General features: G+C 40.0%; 1 protein-coding gene across 1 annotated transcript in view; it reads right to left on the bottom strand.

Annotated features, from left to right (window-relative positions):
• The window catches only part of MAATS1 (MYCBP associated and testis expressed 1), a 142,953-nt gene extending 125,085 nt beyond the window's left edge, over window positions 1–17,868 (bottom strand). Inside the window, exons 1-5 of the mRNA XM_029215154.1 lie at window positions 17,646–17,868; window positions 4,480–4,556; window positions 3,819–3,976; window positions 2,763–2,846; window positions 1,610–1,666 (exon numbers count right to left, since the gene is read on the bottom strand). Of these exons, the coding sequence (XP_029070987.1) occupies window positions 1,610–1,666; window positions 2,763–2,846; window positions 3,819–3,976; window positions 4,480–4,556; window positions 17,646–17,769 (500 nt within the window). The 5' untranslated portion in view covers window positions 17,770–17,868. The remainder of the gene's footprint in view (window positions 1–1,609; window positions 1,667–2,762; window positions 2,847–3,818; window positions 3,977–4,479; window positions 4,557–17,645) is intronic.
• Between the last annotated feature and the right edge of the window lie 362 nt (window positions 17,869–18,230).

Here is an 18,230-nt window from a genome sequence, read left to right as displayed (position 1 = left end):
ATCATCTCACACCAGTCAGAATGGCCATCATCAAAAAATCTAGAAACAATAAATGCTGGAGAGGGTGTGGAGAAAAGGGAACACTCTTGCACTGCTGGTGGGAATGTGAGCTGGTTCAGCCACTATGGAGAACAGTATGGAGGTTCCTTAAAAAACTACAAATAGAGCTACCATATGACCCAGCAATCCCACTACTGGGCATATACCCTGAGAAAACCATAATTCAAAAAGAGTCATGTACCAAAATGTTCATTGCAGCTCTATTTACAATAGCCCAGAGATGGAAACAACCTAAGTGCCCATCATCGGATGAATGGATATAGAAGATGTGACACATATATACAATGGAATATTACTCAGCCATAAAAAGAAACAAAATTGAACTATTTGTAATGAGGTGGACGGACCTAGAGTCTGTCATACAGAGTGAAGTAAGTCAGAAAGAGAAAGACAAATACCGTATGCTAACACATATATATGGAATTTAAGAAAAAAAAAATGTCATGAAGAACCCAGGGGTAAGACAGGAATAAAGACACAGACCTACTGGAGAACGGACTTGAGGTTATGGGGAGGGGGAAGGGTGAGCTGTGACAGGGCGAGAGAGAGGCATGGACATATATACACTAACAAACGTAAGGTAGATAGCTAGTGGGAAGCAGCCGCATGGCACAGGGATATCGGCTCGGTGCTTTGTGACCGCCTAGAGGGGTGGGATAGGGAGGGTGGGAGGGAGGGAGACGCAAGAGGGAAGAGGTATGGGAACATATGTATATGTATAACTGATTCACTTTGTTATAAAGCAGAAACTAACACACCATTGTAAAGCAATTATACCCCAATAAAGATGTTAAAAAAATAATAATAATAATTGGCACTTATATTGAGGATTACAGACCTTTGATAACATATATCCTATTCATAAGATGCTATATCATTAAGAGTAACCATATCCTTTAAATGCATGTTTGAAAGTTAAGCCCTATCTAACTTTCTATTCAGAAATCTGAGACCTTAAAAAAGGGTTCTTTTCCATTTCATTTCAAGAATACCTTGGATTTTTTTCTCCTATAGAAATTTTAAGTTATATTGACATGGGAAAGTGTATAGCAAAAATTAGATGAGCATATGTATGTATCTATTCAAAACAAAAGTTATAAGCAAAAAACAACTACCCTCAGGCTTCCCTGGTGGCGCAGTGGTTGAGAGTCCGCCTGCTGATGCAGGGGACACGGGTTCGTGCCCCAGTCCGGGAAGATCCCACATGCCGCGGAGCGGCTGGGCCCGTGAGCCATGGCCACTAGGCCTGCGCATCCAGAGCCTGTGCTCCGCAACGGGAGAGGCCACAACAGTGAGAGGCCTGCGTACCGCAAAAAAAAAAAACAAAAAAACAAAAAAACCTACCCTCAATATGTCTGATGCTCTTGGTTATTTTCTATTCTATTTTGTTTTTTAAAATGCTGCTCATGACCCACTAGAAGACCTTCTAATGGTTAGTGATCCAAAGTTTAAAATATTGATTTAGTCAACTATCCTCTGGAAACAAATATGGAAGCAAATAATAAATAAAATAAACCGGAAAAAAAGTTTTAAAATAATGGTTACTTACCTGGTTGATGCAAAAACAACATTGAATGGCATCTGTTGATAAAATGGAAGGAAAGGCCTGGGGGAGAAAGGAAAACACAAATGTGTGGTACTTTTGCATTGTGTGCTCTCTGAGCTTTCTTCCATTGTTAATATTTGTCCCTTGAAATCAGTGAGTTTGAATACTTCATATATCAGTAATTCTCAAACTTTGGCATACACAAAAATCACTGGGGAGTGGGAAGATTCTTGTTTAAAATTCAAATTCCCAGGTCTAGCCCAGGAGATTCAGTAGATACAAGGTAGAGCCAGTGAATCTGCATTTTTAATAAACATCCCAGTGTGTTCTCTGAAGATGGGAAACAAGCCACACTCTGAGAAACTGCCCTATACTTGGGCTTCAGCTGGTCATTAGTCCCCAGCAACTTCTCAAGTTCCCTGAGATATTCTGAAATTCCCAATGATTTACTTTAAAAAGTTTCCCCCCAAAAGTCTAGGAATTGAGTATAGGATGTTAAGAATTTAACATTTCTCTGAAAAAATCAGCATAATGTGGACTACAAGTTTACTTTTCTCAAATGAGTTTATGTAGATATAACATCAAGACTATTTTGCTAACTCAGATAGGACCTATAGGGAAATCCTCATCTTACTTTAATCTGATCTGAGTGTATGATTATCACATGAGTATTACTCACAAATGAAACAAAGTGAATCTTTTGACCATGTTGGTTTTGGCAACATTCACACAAAGAGAGCAAATTTCACCTATTTGCCCTCTTTTAACACTTTCCCCTGCACTATGGCTGTCATGGTGTCTTTGCTCTATCTCACTTCATTTGATAACTTCATTTTGTTCTCAAATATACATTCTTATTTGCAATTAGTACCTCTAATGCCAGGCAGACTTAGTTGGAACCACAACTCTACCACTTGCTAATTTATGTGACCTTGAGCAATTTATTTCTCCTCTCTTGGTCTCAGCTTCCTTACTGGTAAAATGGGGATAATATATCTTATCCTATATTTCTGTTCTGAAAATTGATATTATATGTAAAGCACTTATAAAGTGATGCCTGGCACACTGCATGCACTTAAAAATGAGAGCTGCTATCATTATTACAAAGTGGTCTCTAACAATACTAGGGCTCATATTCACAGTAACTATTTTCTACCTTTCAAAATATTTATAGCGATTCTTTCCAGTAACATCGGGATCTTCATAAACTTCTTTAGGCATCGGAAAAGAAGTGTCAGTTCTAAAACGAAGCAGGAAAACATTATTCAAGTCTAACATATAATTTCCAATTCATATTTATATGTCTATAAAGTAGGGAATACACAGGGTAGCTCATACTGAAAGCAAAGTCTTCTATAACATGCATCTTACTGTTCTACATCTCAGACTAGAATAGTTACTTTCCCTGAGCCAGGAAACCAGGAGCCAACAAGTGGAACTGAAAGCTAATAAATGAGTAGACTTACGAAATCTCACATACGAAACTACTCACTTTTAGTTAATAGCACATGAGAATTACAAAATTTTAAAAAATGAAGTTTTATGTCTAGGCTGTAAGGTAGCATTTTAAAAGAAATTTACTAGGTATGAATTTGTAAATATTCCTTAAAAGAATAAGCAATTCAAGAGATCTGTCTCTGAAGGTGCCTTGGCTGCAAGTGTCCAAAAAGTGTATTTGGATACTAGCAGAAAAGTACACTTGCAATTTCTAAGATGAATCAAAGAAACAACAAACGCATTCACTTCTACTATTAAGTCATCACTTAATATACATATGCACTCCAACCTTTGGAGAACATCTACTAACCAATAAACCTATAACCATTGCTCCTGAATCAGGCTTGTTCTGGTCAAAGGGCTTAAGAAAGAGAATTTGAGCTCAATTGGTCTAGGTATAACATCACAACTGTACATTTTTTTTTAAAGATTTTTTTTTTGATGTGGACCATTTTTAAAGTCTTTATTGAATTTGTTACAATATTGCTTCTGTTTTATGTTTTGGTTTTTTAGCCACGAAGCATGTGGGATCTTAGTTCCCTGACCAGGGATTGAACCTGCACCCCCTGCATTGGAAGGCGAAGTCTTATCCACTGGACCACCAGGGAAGTCCCTGTATATTTTAAAATAATACAGAATGAATAAATAAAATTTTTAAGAAGAAAAATGCATTCATTAAAAACATGAGTAGCAGCTGAAGCTACCTGACACTTACACAGCAAGTTTCCGGAGGGCTTCTTTGTGTCTCTCCTCATGTCCCTTCCAGTCCCGACTGATGAATGATGGAACAGGATCTGCCTTGCTCCAATATACAGAATATCTTGGATAATGAAACAGGCTACTGAACATGGTTCTATACCTGGGAACCCTTCTCTAATGTTAGGACAGGAAGGCAGGGGAAAAAAGGACAAAATTATATCATCAGATTTTCTGAAGTATTTTACTACTGCAAACTTTTTAAAGGCACAAAACAGTGTATATGACATCGGCTATTGGTATATGCATAGACTATCTCTAGAAGGGTACTCAAGAAACTGATGCTAATGGATGATTATGTGAAGAGGGCTAAGGGTAGCATTTACTTTATACCATATAAGCTTTTGTACTATTTGAACTCTTTCAACACAGGCATATATTACTTTTCCCATTGAAATAACTTAGGTTATAATGGGACCTTTATTCACTATTAGTTAGTTAATCCTCACACTGGGCCACAAGTATTAAGATACTTTGTCCCCTGGTAATCGTGGCAAAGTAATCTCTGCAGAACATAAAATCCAGTGGAGAGTTGGTGATTAGTCAATCTGATCAGCGCAGTTAGCCAAACTAGATGGTTCAGGTCCATTAGGCTACCTTAGTGGATGAATAAGACCTACCAGTCTGCTTCGAATCAGGGTGGCCTGAATATTTGCCTGGTTGTGGTCTTTCTCACTTGACATGATAAACAATGGATCTGTGAAATAAACAATAAGGTAGTATAAGGAATAGAACATATCTACTCCTAGGCAGAGAATAATAGTAAAGAAATATAATTTCTTAATTGGAAAACAAATTAGAAAACTTAGATATTGCCTAGCTCTGCAGAAGCTCATAGCCTTATTACTCTACCACCAGTGAGGGTCTATGAGATGCATTTATTTTCTGTGTATTCCAACGTCAGTTAATAGAATCAGAATGCAAAAAGAAGGCTGAACATGTTTTCAAGCACCATAGCCTAAATAGGCTCTCTTCTCTCCTACGAACAAACCACCTTCTGGGTCTGGATAGTCCTGGAAATACTGCAAGAAGAAAGACCATGTATATACACACAACACTCATTTCCGAGGGAAAGAAACAATAACTTTGGGCACTATCTCCTATATTCAGTTCACAGGAGAGATACAAACTCTTAACAGTGTATCACCCATAACTGGTAGACAGGGTAAGAAAATGTCATTCTCTAATCAGAGATAAAGAAGATGAGCTATTTTTAGAATTCACCTCTTAAGATGGGACTAAGTTATTTCTCCCAGTTCAAAAAAAGATTGCCCTGCTGCTATAAGTATGGGTTTGTTAGATATATCTCTAAAGTGACAAAGAATATTCATGACTGATTATACTATCCCTTAAAATCAAACAATTTGACATTAAGTTCACAAGCAATCTTCAGATACAGACTTGATTTATCAAGTAGACATCTCTTGAGAAACAAATACCCTGACCAACTAGTCTAGACATCTTGGTAACATATATTTCTCCACAGAAATTATTAAATTGGTATTGTGATTTAGAAATAAATCTCTTTTGAATTTAGATGAGGTAAGTCAATTTCCAGAACCTAATGACTCCTCAGTTACCCAGTTGTAGACGAACAGCACAACTGCAACCACTGACCCAGTGATTTCTTTTAAATCATTTAAAATAAGAGTATGTAGAAATTTCACTTTGTCTTATACTGTTTCCAGTATATCAGAGATGTTGAAGCTATAGTCTTTCTTCTGTTTAAACAGGTGCATTCATTCTGTCTTCAAATTCAGTAGCCTATAATCTGAGGCCATAAAATGTGGTCTCTTCATTCCTAATCAGCCCAGTCTCCATCACTTCTCAACTCGATATCACTGGGTCAGTGGTTGCAATTGTGCTGGTCAACTGAAATTAATTTAACCCACATTTCTCCTAAGTCTGAATAATAAATAATAAACCATTCTCCTCTTATTTCCAAAAGGAGTGTGAAGACATGATATCTACAGGAACATTTTTACATCTATAAAAGATAATGACACAATACTCTATGATTTGTGACTACACATTCTACAACATAGCCTAAAACAGTGCTCAAATGGCAGTGGAGAGGCCTCTGAGATGCCCAAGTAACAGCAGTCACCAGGTCATTACTTGCTTACTCCTAGACAGTTATTAAGTGCTTTATGTGCAATATTCCGTTTAATCCTCAAAAAACCCAATGAGGTCGGCACTAGGCCTCCATTTTATAGAAAAGGAAACCAAGGCTTCAAGAAGTCAGCAACTGAGGGGATCAAAATGGTGGAGTAGGAGGACATGGAGCTCATCTCCCCCCATAAACACATCAAAAATATATCTACATGTGGGACAGTTCTCAATGAAAACTAACTGGAAACTGGCAGAAGAACTGCTATACAACCAAAGCTGCAATAAAGATCTCCATGTAACTGGGTATGATGGGAAAAAAAGGTACCAGATCAGGACCTGCATCCCTGGGAGGGATCTGAAAGGAAGAAAAGGTCCACATGGGTGGACCTTCACTCTGGGGAGTGAGCAGATCAAGCCACAGTTTGGGCATCCAATTCCTGGGATTCCTGCACAGAGGAGTAAAGCCCCCTTGCCTGCTGGGAAATTCACTGAGACAGACAGAAAGAGTGAAGAAGTCTAGACTCTACTCGATAGGACTGCACGTGTGCTGGCTTGCTAACAATCAGGGATGAGACAGTCTTGCACTGGTGGCTGCCACCTCACTGCACTTCCCAATCCAAATGGGCGGATGCCCGAGCCCCACTCAGTCCACACCACAGCTTGGCACGAGATCTGGGCAGAGACCTGGCCTAGCTATGCAGAGACAGACCAGAGGGCCTGGGAGGTTATCGGGGTTGGGGGGCCCTGCAGAGCCCATTATAAGTGCACGCACAGGGGCAGTGGGTCTAGCTGGGCAGAAATTGTCAGCGTGTGTACCTGGTGGCACCACAAGAGTGTGAAGGGGCTAAGTACTGAATCTCGGGCAGACAGGCCCTGGGCAGGGGTATGCGGCAGTTCATTTGCCAGCAAGAGAGCCCAGGCTCCGCCCACTCCACACCACAGCTTAGCACTACGTCTGGGGAATAACGGTCCTGGGAAAAGACTGCCACAGAGGCAGCCCAGATCTCAGGCAGCAAAGCAGCCAGCTCAACTCCTGCAACCACAACCTGACCGCCAGCCCCAGCCTAGCAAATGCCCTAGCCCCACCCACTCCACACCACAGCCCTGCACTAGATCTGGGATGAACACCACAGAGAAAGGGACGTGAACTTAGACTGCTTCTGAGTGGAACCACGGATGCCCACACAGGTGGTGTACAGGTCTTCTGTGACCACACGGGCCTCATTTGCTTCAGGATTTACCTCCCTTGGGGCAGGGTGCACACTCAAGGGCTACGGAGCTTGATCGAACCCAATCCTCAGGCCATCTATTCCAACAACTGGGGAGCAGGCCCCACCCCCAAAAGTACGGTGACAGCCACGGAGCAGAGAGGAAGCCCTGCCTCACATCCAGCACAGGCTCTAGATATGACAACACCAAGCACACCCCCTATCAAGGGGGTAACGACCAGCACACCCTGAGGAAAAATGTGGCTGGCATCCATACCAAAACCAGCCCTTGCACCAAAAATACTGGAGACATACCGTCTTTGCAGGGTCAATCCCACATAAAAACACCCCTTCAAGACCACAGTAGACAGCTGTTTCTCCTAAATTCATAGACAGAGAAAATTAAGTAAAATTAAAAAGCATAGGAACTATTTCCAATCAACAGAACAAGAGAAATCCCCTGAAAGAACAAATAATGAAACAGACCTCACCAGTCTACTAGACCTTGAGTTCAAAAAGAAGGTAATAAAAATGCTAAAGGAATTAAGAAAGATTATCAATAGAAATGCAGATCGCTGTAACAAGGAACTAGAAACTATAAAGATGAACCAATCAAAATTAGACAATTCAATTGCTGAGATAAAAACCAATCTAGAATCAATGAATAGCAGACTAAATGACACAGAAGAATGAGTAAGTGATCTGGAAGATAGAATAATGGAAATTATTCAATCAGAACAGCAGACAGAAAGACAAATGAAAAAAATAAAGGCAACATACAAGATCTATGGGATAATATGAAGTATGCCAACCTACACATAATAGGGGTTCTAGAAGGAGAAGAGAGAGAGAGAGAGAAGGGGATCAAGAATATATTTGAAGAAATTATGGCTGAAAAGTTCCCAAACATAAATAAGGAAATAGATATCCAGGTACAGGAAGCAAAGAGGGTCCCAAACAAAATGAACACAAACAGACCCACACCAAGACATATCATAATTAAAACAACAAAAGTTAAAGATAAACAGAGAATTCTAAATGCAGCAAAAAAACAAAGAGTTAGTTACAAGGAAAACCTCATAAGGCTATCAGCTGATTTCTCTACAGAAACTTTGCAGGCCAGAAGGGAGGGCCATGGTATATTCAAAGTCCTGAAACGGGAAAAACTGCAACCCAGGATACTCTACCCAGCAAGATTATCATTTAGAATAGAAGGAGAGGTTTAAAAATATCTCAGGGGCTTCCCTGGTGGCGCAGTGGTTGAGAGTCCACCTGCCAACGCAGGGGACACGGGTTTGAGCCCTGGTCCAGGAAGATCCCACATGCCATGGGGCAACTAAGCCCATGCGCCACAACTACTGAGCCTGCGCTCTACAGCCCACAAGCCACAACTACTGAGCCCACGTGCCACAACTACTGAAGCCCGTGAGCCTAGAGCCCGTGCTCCACAACAAGAGAAGTCACCGCAGTGAGAAACCCAAGCACTGCAATGAAGAGTAGCCCCCACTCGCCTCAACTAGAGAAAGCCTGCATGCAGCAATGAAAATAAAAATAAATAAATAAAAAGAATAAAATAAATAAATTAAAAAACAAAAGATACTAGCAAACTGATTCCAACAATACATTAAAAGGATCATACACCATGATCAAGTAGGATTTATCCCAGAGATGCAAGGATTTTTCAATATCCGCAAATCAATCAGCGGGATACACCCTTAACAAACTGAAGAATAAAAGCCATATGAAAATCTCAATAGGTACAGAAAAAGCTTTTGATAAAATTCAACATCCATTTATGATTAAAAAAACTCTTCAGAAAGTGGACACAGAGGGAACCAACCTCAACATAATAAAGGCCATATATGACAAACCCACAGCTAATATCATACTCAGTGATGGAAAGCAGAAAGTATTTCCTCTAAGATCAGGAAGAAGACAAGGATGTCCACTGTCACCACTTTTATTGAACAGTTTTGGAAGTCCTAGCCACAGTAATCAGAGAAGAAAAATAAATAAAAGGAATCCAAATTAAAAAGAATAAGTAAAACTGTCATTGTTTGCACATGACATGATGCTATACATAGAAAATCCTAAAGACGCTATCAGAAAACTACTAGAGCTCATCAGTGAATTTGGTAAAGTTGCTAGATACAAAATTAATGTACAGAAAACGGTTGCATTTCTATACACTAACAAAGCAATATCAGAAAGAGAAATTAAGGAAACAATCCTGCTTACATTATATCAAAAAGAATAAAACACCTAGAAATAAATCTACCTAAGGAGGCAAAAGACCTCTACTCTGAAAACTATAAGACACTGATGAAAGAAACTGAAGATGACACAAACAGATGGAAAGAATGAAACAGATGGAAAAACCATGTTCTTGAATTGGAAGAATCCATATTGTTAAAATGACCATACTACCCAAGGCAATCTACAGATTCAATGAAATCCCTATCAAATTACCAATGGCATTTTCACAGAACTAGAAAAAAAATTTTTTTAATTTGGATGGAAACACAAAAGACCCCGAATAGCCAAAACAATCTTGAGAAAGAAGAACAGAGCTGGAGGAATCACACTCTCTGACTTCACACTATACTACAAAGCTACAATAATCAAAACAGTATGGTACTGGCACAAAAACAGACATACAGATCAATGGAACAGAATAGAGAGCCCAGAAATAAACCCATACACCCACAGGCAATTAATCTATGACAAAGGAGGCAAGAAAATACAATGGAGAAGAGACAATCTCTTCAATAAGTAGTGCTGGGAAAACTGGACAGCTACATGTAAAAGAATGAAATTAGAACATTCTCTAACACCATATACAAAAATAAACTCAAGATGGATTAAAGACCTAAGTGTAAGACCAGATACTATAAAACTCCTAGAGGAAACCATAGGCAGAAGACTCTGACATAAATCATAGCAATAATTTTTTTGGATCCATCTCCTAGAGTAATGGAAACAAAACCAAAAATAAACAAATGGGACCTAATTAAACTTAAAAGCTTTTGCATAGCAAAGGAAACCATAAACAAAACAAAAAGACAACCTACAAAGTGGGAAAAAATATTTGCAAATGATGCTACCAACAAGGGATTAATTTCCAAAATACACCAACAGCTCATATACTTTAATACCAAAAAAACAAAGAGCCCAATAAAAAGTGACCAGAATACCTAAATAGATATTTCTCCAAGAAGGCATATAGATGCCCAACAGGCACATGAAAAGGTGTTCGATATTGCTAATTATTAGAGAAATGCAAATCAAAACTACAATGAGGTATCACCTCACATCAGAATGGCCATCATTAACAAGTCTACAAATAATAAATACTGGAGAGAGTGTGGAGAAAAAGGAACCCTCCTACACTGTTGGTGGGAATGTAAATTGGTGCAGCCACTATGGAGAACAGCATGGAGGTTCTTTAAAAACCTAAAAATAGAGTTACCGTATGATCCGGGCATTTATCTGGAGAACACTCTAATTTGAAGATACATGCACCCCAAAGTTCATAGCAGCACTATTTACAATAGCCAAGACCTGGAAGCAACCTAAATGAACATCAACAGATGAACGGATAAAGAAGATGCTGTGTGTGTATGTATGTATGTATGTGTATGTATATATATATATATATATATATATACCCCACATATATATATGTATATACAATGGACTATTACTCAGCCATAAAAAAGAATGAAATAATGACATTTGCAGCAACATGGACAGGGCTTCCCTGGTGGCACAGTGGTTGAGAGTCCACCTGCCGATGCAGGGAACACGGGTTCGTGCCCCGGTCCGGGAGGATCCCACGTGCCGTGGAGCGGCTGGGCCCGTGAGCCATGGCCGCTGAGCCTGCGTGTCCAGAGCCTGTGCTCCGCAATGGGAGAGGCCACAACAGTGAGAGGCCCGTGTACCGCAAAAAAAAAAAAAAAAAATGATACAAATGAACTTATTTACAAAACAGAAACAGACTCACAGACGTAGAAAACAAACTTATGGTTACCAAAGGGGATAATGAGGGGGGAGAGATAAATTAGGAGTTTGGGATTAACATATACGCACTACTATACGTAAAACAGATAAACAAAAAAGACCTACTGTATTGCACAGGAAACTATATCCAATATCTTATAATAACCTATAAAAGAAAAGAATCTGAAAAAGTATATTATACGTGTGTGTATATATATATATGTATCTGAATCACTTTGTTGTACATCTGAAACTAACACAACATTGTAAATTAATTCTACTTAAATTTTTTAAATGGTTAAAAATTTTAATTAAAAAAATTTTTTTAAGAAAAGATGAAAAGAATATTTTACTAAATACGAGAAGAAAGAGCTAAAAAGAATTGAAAGTTTTCCCTCTGGGAGGTAATAATCAAAAGGGCAGGAGAGTGTGGGGAAGAGAAGTGCTGTTTTGTTTGGTTCTGGCTTTGGTATGTTTGGATCAGCCACTTCATTTACATGATTTCATAAACTTATAATTTGCAGATGTCTGGAGCTCTTGCCAACTTGTTTCCTACCAACTAACCAGAGCAACAATTTCTGTTTTGGCTCAACCAAGTTGCAGTCCAAGCAGCAGGCACAGCCCAGTGTCTCTTTACCTCATGTCTGCACCAAGTGTCCCTCACCTTCCCCTTAGTTTTTCTCTGTGACCTGGAGACGTGAAAATCCATGGGAAATGCATATCACCTTCACATGTCTCTTACTGAGGATACATAAAGCAAAGTTTTAACCAAAGAGAAACAGAAGCCAGCAGGTAAATTCTCCTTCCACTCCAGGGCTGGATTATCGATAGGCAAAGTAACACATACTGCTTCTCAGAAAAATGGTTTTACTTTTACTTGATACAAACTTTGTGGTAATCACCTTGGTAACACATGGTTTTATTTTCTCTCTGACATTCCCTGTCTCAGTCACATTTCCCTATCTCTGGTTTCTTTTGGATTGTACTTCTTAATAAAGCAGTATCCTATGAACGTTTACCTCAAGGTCTGCTTTTGGAAAAGCCCACAGGAAAACAGCTGACATCGGGGAAAAAAAAAATAGAAAAAGAAGAACAAACAAAACCCAAAGTCAGAAGAAGGAAGGAAATAATAAAGATCAGCGAGGAAATAAGATAGAGATAAAATAATCATAGAAAAGATCAATAAAACCAAGTGCTATTTTTGTTTTTTTTTTAAAAAGAGGAACAAAATTGCCAAACCTCTAGCCAGGCTCACCAAGAAGAAAAGAGAGAGGACCCAAATAAATAAAATAAGAAATGAAAGAGGCGAAATAACAACTGACACCACATAAATACAAAAACTCATAAGACAATACTGTGAACAGTTATATGCCAACAAATTGGACAACCTAGAAGAAATGAACAAGTTTCTAGCAACATACAGCCTGCCAAAACTGAGCCAAGAAGAAACAGATAATTCGAACAGACCAATCTTTGAGGTGAAATAGAATCTGTAAGTAAAAAAAAAAAAAAAACTCCCTCCACATTGTAAGTTAACTCTACTTAAAAAACAAAATGAAACAAAACTCCCTACAAAGAAAAGTCCAGGTCAGGATGACTTCACTCGGGAATTTACCAAACTTACAAAGAAGAATTTATACCTATCCTGCTCAAACTATTCCAAAAAATTAAGAGGAGGGAACACTCCCAAAGTCATTCTGTGAAGCTACCATCACCCTGATAGCAAAACCAGACAAAGCCACTACCAAAAAAGAAAATTACAGGCCAATATCTTTGATGAATATAGATACAAAAATCCTCAACAAAATATTAGCAAACCAAATCCAACAATACATAAAAAGGATCGTACACCACGATCAAGTTGGATTCATTCCAGGGTAGCAAGGATGGTTCAACATACACAAATCAACCAATGTGATACACCACATTAACAGAAGGAAAGACAAAAACCATATGACCATCTCAATACACACAGAAAAAGCATTTGACCAAATTCAACATCCATTCATGATAAAAACTCTCACCAAAGTGGGTATAGAGGGAACATAACTGAACATAATAAACCACAAACCCACAGCCAACATAAAAGTCAATGGTGAAGAGCTGAAAGCCTTCTAACTAAATTCAGAACAAGAAAAGGATGTCCACTCTCACCACCTCTATTCAACATAGTATTGAAAGCCCTAGCCATAGCAATGAGACAAGAAAAAGAAATAAAAAAGTATCCAAATTGGAAGGGAAGAAGTAAAACTGTCACTATTTGCAGATGGCATGCGACTCTATATAGAAGACACTAAACTATCCATACAAAAACTATTAGAACTAATAAATGAATTCAGCAAGGTAGCAGGATACAAGATTAATATACAGAAATTTGTTGCATTTTTTATACTAACAATTAAATATCAGAAAGTTAAAAAAAAATCCCATTTAAAATTACATCAATAAAAAAATATCTAGGAATAAACCTAACCAAGAAGTAAAAGACCTGTATGCTGGAAACTATAAAACATTGATAAAGGAAACTGAAGATGATTCAAAGAAATGGAAAGATATCCCATGCTCTTAGAGTCGAACAATCAGTATTGTTAAAATGGCCATACTACCCAAAGCAATCTACAGATTTAATACAATCCCTATCAAAATACCCATAACATTTTTTACACAACTAGAACAAATAATCCTAAAATTTATATGGAACAACAAAAGACCCAGAATTGTCAAAGCAATCCTGAGGAAAAAGAACAAAACTGGAAACATAACCCTTCCAGACCTCAAACTATTCTACAAAGCTATAGTAATCAAAACAGCATGGTATTGGCACAAAAACAGACATATAGATCAACAGAACAGAGAGCCCAGCAATAAACCCATGTACCTATGGTCAATTAATCTATAACAAAGGAGGCAAGAATATACAATGGAGGAAAGACAGTCTCTTCAACAAGTGGTACTGGGAAAGTTGGACAGCTAGCTACATGTAAATTAATGCAATTAGAACACTCCCTCAAACCATTTACAAAAATAAACTCAAAATGAGTTAAAGACCTAAATATAAGACATGAAACCATAAAACTCCTAGAAGAGAACATAGGGAAAACATCCTCTGACATAAATTGTAGCAATATTTTCTTAGATCAGTCTCCCAAGGCAAAAGAGATAAAAGCAAAAATAAACAAATGGCACTAATCCAACTTAAAAGATTTTGCACAGTAAAGCAAACCATCAACAAACTGAAAAAACCTATGGAATGGGAGAAAATATTTGCAAACAATGTGACCAACAAAGGGTTCATAACCAAAATATACAAACAGCTCACACAACTCAATATCAAAAACACACAGGGACTTCCCTGGTGGTGCAGTGGTTAAGAATCCACCTGCCAATGCAGGGGACACGGGTTTGATCCCTGGTCCAGGGAAGAGCCCACATGCCGCGGAGCAACTAAGCCCGTGTGCCACAACTACTGAGCCTGCACTCTAGAGCCCACGAGTCACAACTACAAAGCCCATGTGCCACAGCCACTGAAGCCCACATGCCCTAAAGCCTGCGTGCCACAACTACTGAGCCCACGTGCTGCAACTACTGAAGCCCGCGCACTCTAGGGCCCATGTGCCACGACTACTGAGCCCACATTCTGCAACTACTGAAGCCCGCAAGCAAAGAGCCCATGTTCCGCAACAAGAGAAGCCAACGCAATGAGAAGCCTGCACACCGCAACAAAGAGTAGCCCCTGCTCGCTGCAAAGAGAGAAAGCCCGCACGCAGCAACAAAGACCCAACGTGGCAATAAATAAATAAATAGATAGATAGATAAATAAATACCCAATCAAAAAATGGGCAGAAGACCTAAATAGACATTTTCCAAAGAAGACATACAGATGGCCAAGAAGCATATGAGAAATTGCTCAACATGACTACTTATTAAAGAAATGCAAATCAAAACCACCATGAGGTATCACTACACAGTGGTCAAAATGGCTATCATGAAAAAGTCTATAAATAATAAATTCCTAAGAGGGTGTGGAAAAAAGGGAACCCTCCTACACTGTTGGTGGGAATGTATAAATTGGTGCAGCCACTATGGAAAACAGTATGGAGGTTCCTTAAAAAAAACTAGAGCTAACATATGATCCACTAATCCCACTCCTGGGTATATGTCTGTAAAAAATGAAAACTCTAATTTGTAAAGATACCTGTACCCCAATGTTCATAGCAGCAGTATTTACAATAGCCAAAATATGGAAGCAACCCAGTGCCCATTAGCAGATGATTGGCTTAAGAAGATGTGGTATATATATATATATATACACATACACATATATATATATACACACACACACACAATGGACTATTACTCATCCATAGAAAAAGAATGAAATATTGCCATTTGCAGCAACATGTATGAACCTAGAGAATATTATACTTGGCGAAGTAAGTCAGACAAAGACAAATATTACACAATATCACTTATATGGGGAATCTGAAAAATAATACAAATGAATCTACATACAAAACAGACTCACAGACATAGAGAATAAACTTATGGTTACCAAAGGGGAAAGGGAGGTGGGAGGGATAAATTAGGAGTATGGGATTAACAGATACAAACTACTACACATAAAATAGAAAAGCAACAAGGATTTACTGTAAATTAAATATAATAACCTACAATGGAAAATAATCTGAACTATATATATAAATAACTGAATTACTTTGCTGTATACCTGAAACTAACACAGTATTGTAAATCAACCATACTTCAAAAAAATTTATTAAAAAATAAAAAAGTTGGCAACTTATTGATTGGCAGTTGATTCGAACACCAATCCTTTCAGCTCCCAGGCCTAATGTTATCAAAAGCCCATGAATTTAATGGGGGAAATTTTTCCATGGAAATCATGAAAGAGCCCCTCAGCCAATTTACCCATATTGTAAAAATAATTCTAAGAAGCACAGGAAGTTGTCACAACCAAGTAATGGTGACGATGAGGAAGTGTTTCAAACCCCAAAATATGATGATTACTTTTTGGGAAAACTATAATAAATTGCAGATTCTGGGGGGAAAGAAAGGAGGAAAGAGCTCTTGATAAACCCAGGAAGTATTATAAAATATTTTTGGAAGCTGGGAAAAATATATCATATTTAAAAGACTTGAATTAGCAGGGCATTAGTGTAGCTACTAATCCATCAACAAATGTAGATTCAGGGAAGTGACAAAGTATTGTGGGCACTTCGAGTGAGGCACTTGAGAGATACAAAGGATTAAAGTCAAGTTAAATGCAAAATGGTATATAAATGAGGTAAGATTTATAAAAGAATGGTGTTAACTGTAAAGTACTATACAAATGTAAGCAATCATTACACATTCCCAACACCAGGAAATAGCTACCCTAAAGATTCCCATCCAAAGGAGACCCTGGGATTCCCAGAGGAGATACCACGTGGTTAAAAGTAGGGTGACAGGGCAAAACTGGAAAAAATCATGCTTTACTGATTATAATTATTGTAGTAGTAAATTCAATTCAATAATTCATAATAAATTACATAGCACCTAACATATGTACCAGCACTGGAATAAGTGCTGAGAAGGCTACAAAAATGTATAGAACAAGAACTTAAAGAACTCAGGGAACTTATGGTCCAGTAGAAGAGACAGAACATAAATGAACAATCAGGTCATTAAAATAAACTGGGGCTTTTACTGGCCCAAAGGCCCTAGTGGACCTAGTTTATAAGCAACACTTTGATGGATAAGAATAAGCTTAAATAAAAAGAGAAACCTGGGGCTTCCCTGGTGGCGCAGTGGTTGGGGGTCCGCCTGCCGATGCAGGGGGCGCGGGTTCGTGCCCCGGTCCGGGGGGATCCCGCATGCCGCGGAGCGGCTGGGCCCGTGAGCCGTGGCCGCTGAGCCTGCGCGTCCAGAGCCTGTGCTCCTCAACGGGAGAGGCCACAGCAGTGGGAGGCCCGCGTACCGCAAAAAAAAAAAGAGAAACCTGAAAACAAAGATGAGATAAACTGGCCCTTCTTTACCTAGAATGCCAAATTTGGAGTTGCCCAGGGAATGGGAGCAGGAAGGTCATTCTCTTTGGGCATTTTATGCAGTTTGCACGCGGGAGTGTTGAGTGAATCTCCAAGTCAGAACGCCAGGAACAGGATTCAGGACGATTGCTTAAGGCTGTGCAAATTATCAGAAAAAGAGGGTGGAGAAGAGTCAGGTGTTCCCGCTCAGTGCTCTGCGATGCAGAGCGCACCTGTGGTCTCCGAGACACCTTCCCCACCCCCGCGAGAGCGCCACCACCTCGGAGGCTTGGAGCTGCCCCCACCCAACAGAAGAGGACCGCGGGCAAAGGATCCGTCCTGAGGCTCGTCTTTTGTCCGCCGCGCCCCCGGCCAGGTCCCACCGTCTCAAAGCCCACCTGGCCCAGGAGTCGGCAACTCAGGAGGGAGGTCTGGAGCCGCCCTTACCGTATAGGAAATCATATGTTCGATTGGCAGAGACTTTGCCCCAGGCCCCCGACCTCCCTCCGCACCGGGTTTGAGACACCTGCGGCTTGGCCTGGGGCTCTTCGATGGTCACTACGTGACTCATGGTGCCGGCTCTTCCCTGCGGCCAGCCAGAACCGACTAGGGAGACCGAGATGCGGTGTGCAACGTAGCTATGGTAACCCCCGCAAGGAGCGAGGGCTGAGCGGGGACACACAGCTAATCCAGAAGAGAGGGGCGGGACTCGCGTGTGAGAGGAGGAGCCGAGTGACGACAAGGAAGGGGCGGGGCGAGGAGCAGGAGAGGCGGGGCTGAGCGAAGATACGGGGCGGGGCTCGTGAAGGGAGGGGCGGGGCTGGCTGGGGGAGGAGGAGCCGAGTGATGACAAGGGAGGGGTGGGGCGAGGCGCAGGAGCGGAAGGTCCGGAAAGTGCGCAGAGGAGAGGAGCGTGAGGGGTGGAGGAAGAAGGGGGAAGAAAGGAGGAAAGAAGGGCAGGCCTGGGGAGGGGAGGAGGGAAGGGAGAGGGACGGCCTCGCTTTCCACTTCACTCCGGTGACCAAGCCACGA

The sequence above is a fragment of the Monodon monoceros genome, unplaced genomic scaffold (genome assembly GCF_005190385.1).
Source record: "Monodon monoceros isolate NGI ecotype Baffin Bay Population unplaced genomic scaffold, NGI_Narwhal_1 Super_Scaffold_11, whole genome shotgun sequence".
NCBI lineage: Eukaryota > Metazoa > Chordata > Mammalia > Artiodactyla > Monodontidae > Monodon > Monodon monoceros.
The sequence above is the reverse complement of the archived record's forward strand: the minus strand, read 5'-3'. Positions and strand labels throughout refer to the sequence as shown.